The sequence below is a fragment of the Neolamprologus multifasciatus genome, chromosome 19 (genome assembly GCF_963576455.1).
Source record: "Neolamprologus multifasciatus chromosome 19, fNeoMul1.2, whole genome shotgun sequence".
Classification (NCBI taxonomy): domain Eukaryota; kingdom Metazoa; phylum Chordata; class Actinopteri; order Cichliformes; family Cichlidae; genus Neolamprologus; species Neolamprologus multifasciatus.
This window is the reverse complement of record NC_140457.1, coordinates 19,568,616-19,577,280: the sequence shown is the minus strand read 5'-3', so window position 1 is coordinate 19,577,280 and position 8,665 is coordinate 19,568,616. Positions and strand designations below refer to the sequence as shown.

At 42.0% G+C, this 8,665-nt stretch overlaps 1 protein-coding gene and 1 long non-coding RNA gene across 4 annotated transcripts in view; one reads left to right on the top strand and one right to left on the bottom strand.

Moving 5' to 3' along the window:
• Positions 1-8,665, top strand: part of LOC146496463 (uncharacterized) — a 133,879-nt gene that overhangs the window by 73,948 nt on the left and 51,266 nt on the right. The gene's annotated exons all lie outside the window — the stretch shown is intronic.
• Positions 4,395-8,654, bottom strand: ap5m1 (adaptor related protein complex 5 subunit mu 1). 3 transcript variants are annotated; one of them, XM_085143630.1, is made up of 9 exons: positions 8,548-8,654; positions 8,344-8,436; positions 7,578-8,238; positions 7,256-7,483; positions 7,041-7,180; positions 6,635-6,720; positions 6,416-6,528; positions 6,175-6,271; positions 4,395-6,096 (listed from the first exon to the last, which is right to left on the bottom strand). In XM_085143630.1, exons 2-9 carry the CDS (start codon positions 8,409-8,411, stop codon positions 6,014-6,016), a joined length of 1,476 nt encoding a protein of 491 aa, XP_084999756.1. In that variant the 5' UTR covers positions 8,412-8,436; positions 8,548-8,654; the 3' UTR covers positions 4,395-6,013. The 3 variants fall into 3 exon arrangements, with proteins under 3 accessions (XP_084999756.1, XP_084999755.1, XP_084999754.1); XM_085143629.1 differs by having other exon boundaries at positions 8,512-8,607; XM_085143628.1 differs by having other exon boundaries at positions 8,344-8,548.

Here is an 8,665-nt window from a genome sequence, read left to right as displayed (position 1 = left end):
CATAATGGTCACTGGTATCCACCTAGAAACTGATAAAACACATTAATCTGAGGGATCTTTTATAATCTTTAGCCGCAGAAAGAGTATTTTGTAAAATACATACAGTCATTCTTAACTATATGCAGTCCTGTGAAAACACCCATAATGCCTCTATAGAAATAAAGAGTGTAAGTAGCAGTCAGGTGCTGCTATTCACATGCACTTGATTGTTTGATCATCAGCAAGTGTGAGCACCTCTATAAAAGCACAAGTTTTGGCAGTTTTGCTTGTATGGAGCATTCAGGTGTGCATCAATACAATTCGACAATTGTCCGAGGATACAAGAGCTACATCTCAGAGTTTACAGGCCTCGATTAGCATGTCAAATATTAAGGTTCATTGCAGTACAGTTAGAAAAACACTGAACAAGTATGGCTTGTTTAGAAGGGTTGCCAGGAGAACCATACCAGCTGTCAAGCATGGTGGTAGAGGGGTGATGATTTGGGCTTGTTTAGCAGCCACGGGACACGGGCACCTGCTGTCATTGATTGCTAAGATATTTTAGCAATACCTTTTATTTAAACATCTATCCATCTCAAGGTGGCGCTATAATCATGCAATTGGGTACCGCAAGTGGCTTTGCAAAATCACACTGGGTAGTTGTTTGACACAATATTTCAGTCAGGTGGAAGCAGTATACCAACACACTGATAGACTGGGACTGCCATCCCTAGATCCATGCTCCTAGCATGATAACAAAAACAATACCAGTCTTTAAAAAAAAAATTCCAAATATTACCAAGCACAGAAAAAAATGCACAACAACTCCTGTATGCAGTGTAATAGGAACCAGGACTGTAACAGTTTTTTCCTACCCCAGTGCTTTTATGAGCTCTACTGGAGTCCTATTTTTCAGTCAGAAAACAATTTCCCTCTCTGCTCCCTCTGGGCTTTCAGATAGCAAAAGGGGTGCAGGAAAATAACAGGCTCTTTCAAGCATTAACTTATGAGTTACAAAGTAACCTGTAGGGAGAGTTGCCATAGAAACCTAGCTCATTATAATGTGAAAGTCAGGTTGGGATGGAGTGTACACCTACTCTTTTAACCACTTCTTCCAAAAGTGTTATTGCATTTTTACTTGGGTGCCACACAACAACGCTCCAGGACAAATCATAAGTTTGAAAGCCGCTGAGGATGTGAAGACCACTGGGTTTGCTTGGAAGCAGCTGAAGCAAATGATGCAAATTGAAAAGACTCCTTTAAAAGTGAAGTTACTGACATTTTTATAGGACAGGGCAAAAAGGAACAGAAATATTAGCACAAGTGGGTGTACGCTCACAGAGCCATCATGTGACTGAGGTCATTAGTAACACCCAACTTTAAGACATATATTGTAACTATTAAACTTTACATATATAGCTTGGACCGAGAAGTATTTTGCAAGTGTCAACTTCTTGGACCGGCAGCAGGACAATGGGCTCTACACACTCCAGACCAGGATTGCATAAAGTGGCCCCATGTAATATTTTGCAAGAAAAGACTCAGAAGCCAAAACCACAATGGACAGTCCCTGCTCTGCCACACGCTGTGGAGCTGCCACCAGGATCTGTGGGAGAGAAAAGCACAACCGTTCCTCCACTAAAGCAGGAAATAACTCTTTCTTTGCTTTCAGGTCAGTCTGCGCCAAATTTCATTCCCATTTATGATTTATTTGTTTTGTTACTCATCACTATGTGTTACTGATTTTGTGTTTGTGTGTGCTGTAAGACCCACGCTTTACAGGACCTTTCCATCAAAATAAAGTGACAATTTAAGCATCATTCATTCTCCTCCACCCAGAAGACCTTGGGTTAGCTTGGCAAATTTAGCTACCTAATATATTTAACTAAAACAGACTAGTCGTGCTGCCTGGTTCATTTTTAAAACATTTCACATCTGCGCTGGGACTCTGGGAGACATCATTCATTATTGTTTCTGACTGGTTGTGATTATTACCCAGACATCCCGTCATTATCTCTCCTCAGGCACTGCAACTGCTGGCCCTTAAAATTGGCCACACAAGCACTGCCAATCAAATTGCCAAAGTAATAAAAAAATAAATAAAAATAAATAAATAAAAATGTCACTGCTAACCCACTGTCACCTTCCTGCTATGTCAAACGATTCCAATAAGGAATTTTGATGTTTTTTTTATAGGACAGGGACCTCACAGATGGGGATATCCACCGTTTTTTTACAACCTGCCAAGAAGGCACGAGCAAAGTAATTCAGGTAAAGCATCTTGACAAAGTATGGAAGAGGTGAAGTGCATCTTTAGCATCAATAATTTAAATCATACATTTTTTACAGTCTGTAACGGTGCTTAAGAGCGAGTGGGAGAAGGTAGAAAAAATGGGGTGGATGGGAAAGGAGGGAGAGAGAGGCAGCTGTGAGTCTGAGCCCTTCCTCTTGTCTCCCAGTGGATCTGATTAAAGTGCCAGTAGAGTGGAAAGTGGGGTGGTCTACAGCCATGACTGGCCCTCAACGGGATCTATTTTCAGGCTACAGAGAACAGAAAAGCTCCCACCAGGAGATGCAAACTTGCAGAAACAAATAAAAGCATAGACTCCTGTGGAGTCTACTCCACAATTGTGGAGTCTATGCTTTAAACCCAGCATCCACTCTTCCATCACCTACAAAACACCAATTCCAACGAAAACTGATGGGTCAGTTCCTTTAATTATAAATATCTTTACGACAATATGAAAATACTGAGCATTTAATAGCACATAAGTAGTAGAGACATTAAAGGAATTTTCCTGGCAGTGAAGCAGAAGTATGCAGCAAAACAAACTAGAAATATTTCAGTAAAGTACAAATAACTCATAATTATAATTCACTACAGTGCTGGAGTAAATGAACTTAGTTGATTTCAATATCCAGTTTATTTAACCCTTTCTAGGGCAGGTTTCTGGAGGTTCAGAGAGCTGCCTCTCAAGCTCACCTCTAAAATGTCAGGCAGCAGAGAAGACATAAGATACAGTCTACACATTTAACGGTAGGCTTGGAAATTGTTGATCTAATACATACTCTGTTTGAATGTGGTGTATTCCAACCTAACTTGCCTTCTTTTATTTGTCCTTCTCGATGGAGATCCAAATGCAGAAGGCATCCAGAAGCTGAAACTCGTGAGAACCCACTGAGAGAAACATCTTTTGGAATGAGACCACAAGAAATGGGAACCCCGGCTGCCTTCTGGAGCCAATATATTTCCCTTCCTTTGGTTTTGAAGTGTAACCTGTCCAGAAAAACAGCTACAACGCAAGCTAGATTATACAGTCAAAGAAGACAGAGTTCATGATGTAGCACAAACTAAAGGAAAAAAAACACACCACAAACTGGAGATGGCAGATGTTTTGGAAAACAGCAAAACAAAATAGAAAACTGTGGACAACTGAAGAGAAACTGATGCAGAAAACTGAAGTAAAGTGCACAGAGGTCACAGGATGAAACGGTCAGATAGGCAGGATAAGAAGTAGAAGCAGGATCTTTAAGCTATCATACCAAATTTCAGTTTTCAGAAATGATAACAAAGTTGCCGTGCATGTTCTGGAAACAACTTTTATTAACAATATGATGAAACTTTTTGATGTTTGGAAGCTACTGCATGTTCTGGCTTTTATGACTGAGTTTATGGCGCCCTCTATTGGTGAAAGAAATGCGATGACGTGAGAAAAACTGCTGTTTATGCAGGAACATTGACTTTAGCCTCCCTGCAATATTGACAACAAACATCCAAAAACGAACTATTTAGCTAAAAGAGATTTGAATCGACTTTTTTTAAAGGTTTCAGGTCCATTATTAGACATTTGGGATAAAAGTTAGCGCAAAAGAAAAAAACAACAACAACCTTTCAGTCTGCAAATATATTCTGTTATTTAAAAGCAAATGCACGCTCAGACTGAAAACAGGAAGCTAGTAATTCTACCATTATTTATGAAGTGGCCTCCCTGAGGCCGACTCTAAGCAGACTTAGACTGGCTGAGAGGAACTGGACTCCTACCAAACACCTGGAACAACAGAAGCTTTCAATTGCTTGGTCCTCAGGCACAGCGTGTTAAATGAACACTACACAGCAGGAGGAATTTAATCAGCAGTGATAATCTTGCAGTGGTTGGGTAGAACTATTTAAACAGAAGAAATTCAGTTTATTAAATGTATTAAAGACATAAATACATGCTAATGTGACTTTTATTGTAATCTGCCACTGGGTGTCATTATTGGGCTGAGGGACACACAGTAATTCAAACATCCACAGAGAAGTGGAGAGCATTTTTTGGCATTTAATTGCAAATTCTTTTGTGGGTGTGCAAAAACATTTTAGTATCCAAACTTCGTGATGTTTTAAATGATTTGTAACAATCCAAAATGCTGCGTTTGGCCCACATGATCTTTATTTTGATTATTACAGGACAAAAGTGTAAATCTGTTTCTTGTATGCATGTATGCAAGAGTAAAAACATTTTAAATAAATGAACAATTCAGCTGAATGCCCAGAGGTATGGACAGAAGGCACTGGAGCAGAGCAACACATTAAATGAGTCCATCTACTTAGCAAGCTATTCAATCAACAAAGCAAAGTCTGCCAGTGAGAGGCCACTAACTGCAGACTTGAGGAGCCAGACTGACCACATATTGCGACACTGAGGAGATTTAGAGTGGCCCAACTCTTCAAAAAAAAAAAAAACCCTTCTCCTTTTCCAGTTCGCTAACCACACACACTGGGCCTTAAAGCCAAATCATCGTGGAGGGGGAGAGCCGAGAGGTCTCGGTGTCTGCCACTCCATACTGCTACATAAAAAGAAGGTGAAGGATGCCGTGTGAGCAATTGGTTCCAATTGACAGAGGATTGGTCATGGTCAGCCTTCTGAGTGGAAATCCACGTGAGAATGTAGCATTTGGACCAGCAAGGGGCACAAGAGGCCAATGGCAGACAATGAGGCCACTCAGAGGAGTCTGGCTGCTGTGGAATAGTTGGGACACAATCTCCTCTGGTTTAACCCTTCATCAGCAAGTTATTCATTCAACTTAATGCACAGAGGTGGAGCTTGTGTAGTAGAAATGTTACATGCATAGTTCAGGTAATGTGCTGATAAACTGAGGGAAGCATTTGGAACCAAACGCCGATTTGAGCCGTTTTATCTATGCATCGAAGCATAAATAGAGGGCTACTCTGATGATTGTGTTACATCAATAAAAGATCAAAATCATTTACAGCAGGCTGCACAATAAATTAGTTAAAACACCTCCTCTGCAACCTCGAGAGGCAACACAACAGTTACCATCCTTGTGACTTTTTCACCAATTAGGCAGGTCCTGCTCACAGAATGAGACCGACAGCTTTCAAGTCTCGAAGGGCCCGAGGGTCAGCGCTCAATCACAGTCAGGCTGGAGAGTTTGTGTGTTTCAGCTAGCTACTAGTTGACAGGGCAAAGCTGAGGTCAAAAGAGGTGGGGGCCAGTGATTGGTATGGGTGTGGACTCCTGCCAGCTCAAAAGAGAAGGTTTTGTCGCCAAGACACTGGCCGAATCAGGCTTCCCTTTCACAGTCCAGCCGCCCCTCTACTCCAGGCCTACAACAGCTGATGACAAGGCCCCAGCTGCTAATTATCCGGCTGATGGAGAGTCACTGAAGTGCGACTGTCAGAGCAAGGGGTGGCCCTTGTGTCTGCAATGGGATATATCTGAGGCAGACTGGGGGATAAAAGAAGTTGAACTGCAGGTGCAGGTAGTTCTTTAAAAGCAGTAATCCAGTTGATTTTTGCATATTGTGAAGTGCCTTTGCACATGTGAGTAGATAATAGATAATAACTCTCCTGTAAAACAGGGCACCATAATAATAATTTAACTGGGTCAAAATTCTTTACTTTCAGCTGTACCCGGGGACGCTGGGTCCTGGGTCCCAGGGTCGTACATCACTGTGTGTGTGTTACAGTATTTTCAGTCTCATTAATACACAGTGCAGTGTCCACAAAGCCCCTCTTTGTGAATCTATCCTACATCATTATCTGTCCAGAAGATACCGGAGCTGTACTTGTTGAATTCCATATGTAGTACTCTTTGGACTGAAGTTCTCGGTCTGAGGGCAGGACAGACACAGTTGTTAGGGTCACGCAAGAGACAGGCAACAAATTTTTTTTTTTTACTGTAAGCTTACATGTTACAATCCTTGGCTTGGCAGAAGAATAAACCTGCACCGAATGCTGGTCAACATAACACCCAGACAACGTCATGTCAGGCACTTTGAAATGCAACTGTGAAGAAAAAAGCCACTGATGATGAATAATAAATCTTTTTATCTCCTCTTACATTAATGTGAGTAGTACATGAAGACCATAAAGTAGTAAGTATGGGTGACGATCCTTGGCTACTGGTAATTATAAAACATAATAACTTACTTTGACATAAGCAGTAAGTTTTGTGCAGAGTGGGTCAGAAGGTCCTGGTGTTGGTCCAGAAAAGTTGATCTTACCCTCCATCGTAACCTCACGAGACTTTGGGAACTTTTGCCCTACATGTCATTGAGAATAAAAGAGTCCATCCATTTTTTTAAAGTATGCAGATGCAGTGAAAGTGATTTTGTTTCTTATAGGGAGAGTCTGAAGCATAACGCTTACCCAGGACCCAGACAAGCAGGTTTTTCTCTTTTGAAACATCCAACTGTCCAGAGCTTACCTTCATATCTACAACACCCATTTGATCCCTGCACAGTGCACACAGAGACAGTATGCAGACAATCAATTAAATCGGATCAAAGACATTAGAGTTCCACAAAAACTTGGCAGGCACAATAATTTCAAGCCTGAGACTTGCTGTTGAAGTGTTGCTAAATTAGATTTAAAAACATTTAAGAGTTTTCAATTAATTTTTTTTTCCTGCACACATATGTGCATTTGATTTTTCAACAATTTCTAAACTCCTAAAAGGGCTCTCAGCAATTATATTTATGACTGGATCATATTATGCTTGTAAAGAAAGCATAAAGCACGAGGAAATAGTGATTTTGAACTTTGTGTAGTTTACCTGTTAAAGAATGGCAGGTGAGCATTACAGAACTCAAAACTGTTCTTTATACTCTCATGAAGTTTGAGGGTTACTGACACGCAAAGCTGGTTCTCCTCTTCCTTTAGTTGGTATGAACCAAGTATGGGTGGAACAGGAACCTGGTGAGAAATTAAGATTTTAGCAGAAATCATTTACAAAATGAAAACATATCTGCAAGGAATTTGTATGCATACCTCCGAAGTATAGCTGCATAGTCTGAAGGGCTCTAGAGGAGGGGAAAAGGGAAACTTGTATGGCCCGGAGAAAGCTGAGCCATCATAATTATCCACACTGCTGGCAGTCAGGATACTCGAATCCAGAGATGTGACACAGGGATGGACCAGGATGTCCTGCAGTGGAGAACCATTTGGTGGCAGTGATAGAGTCACTGTCACATTTGGGAGCACCCCCTCCACTTCACACTGTTGAAAGAAGGGTAGGAATGTAGAATAATCCTAAATAAATCATTTCCAGAAGTTATAACATTAATCACTTTTATTTACATTGCGGACTTACTTTGCATGTCACAGTGCCATAAACATCCCAGAGGTCCTGTCTGCTTCGATTACCATACTGCATGGACCGCACTGTTTCTATCAGTCCAACGTTAACCACAGCTCGACCTCGGTGTAGTCCTGTCTTCCAGGCTGGCTGTTTCTGAGTTCCAACAGAAGTGGGCGCTGTGGGTGTAGCAGGTGTCCCAGGTAGAGGGACATCAAGGGGTGTGCCAAGTGGACAAACCTGCAGGAGGACTGAGGGCAACATTGCCAGACGAGAGCCAAGTCCTTCACTATCAGGCTTACTCCCTGAGCCAAGGAGAAAAGTCTGTAGGCCGGCCAGAAGTGTGAGACCCTGTGAGACTGACAGCAGACTGGCCAGAGGTGGCCGCGGATCAGGAGGGACATCCACTAAAGGCAGACACGCCAGAATGAGAGGCCCTTGCGAGACAGTCAACACAGGCCAAAGTATTCCTTTTCCAGGTCCATCCACATGCAGCTCCAGGGCTGGTGACCGTGGACGGTAAAGACAGTCATCTCTGAGGGCTACATAATTCTTGCCTGAGTCTGAAAGCCCCAGTTCAGTGAGCAGGAGCTGCAGGAAAGTACTCTCCTCTGGGACTGCTACATATGAGGAACCTGCCAGGCTCTTTGCACGGTGCTCCACGGTGGAAAACCTCCTGATGAAGGAGACACAAGACATGACAAAACACAGCGATCTACAAGTAATCCGAAAAAAATATGTTATGTTAGCATATATGTGACAATAATTAGAAGTCACAAACCTAGAAAAGCGTATTGACGGATTTCCTCCATTCTCGTGAGAAATAATCCACAAACCACGTACAGTCATTTCTCCGGCTACAGCAAACTCCCGACTTTATGGGGGAAAACAAAAGCGTCAAAATCTAATATTTAAATCTCCCTGTTCATGTGTTAAATTCATTTTTTACCTCGCTGTATGAACATCGCTGATGCTTGCTACTTACTTCCTGCTTTTGTTGTTTCATGTGACAACTACGTCCAATCAGCTGACAAATGCGCTTGCGCACTTCCAAGTGGCTGTCCCCACCCTTCTCTCCCATACAGGAAGCTGGATCGCCAACC

What these genes read in the sequence shown, in the direction of transcription:
- ap5m1 (XM_085143630.1), bottom strand. Translation starts at nt 8,411, where the DNA reads ATGACTGTACGTGGTTTGTGGATTATTTCTCACGAGAATGGAGGAAAT. An exon ending in CACCTGCCATTCTTTAACAG is followed by an intron (nt 6,721 to 7,040) that starts GTAAACTACACA and finishes TGCACTGTGCAG; the next exon opens with GGATCAAATGGGTGTTGTAG. An exon ending in CCTGCTTGTCTGGGTCCTGG is followed by an intron (nt 6,529 to 6,634) that starts GTAAGCGTTATG and finishes AATGACATGTAG; the next exon opens with GGCAAAAGTTCCCAAAGTCT.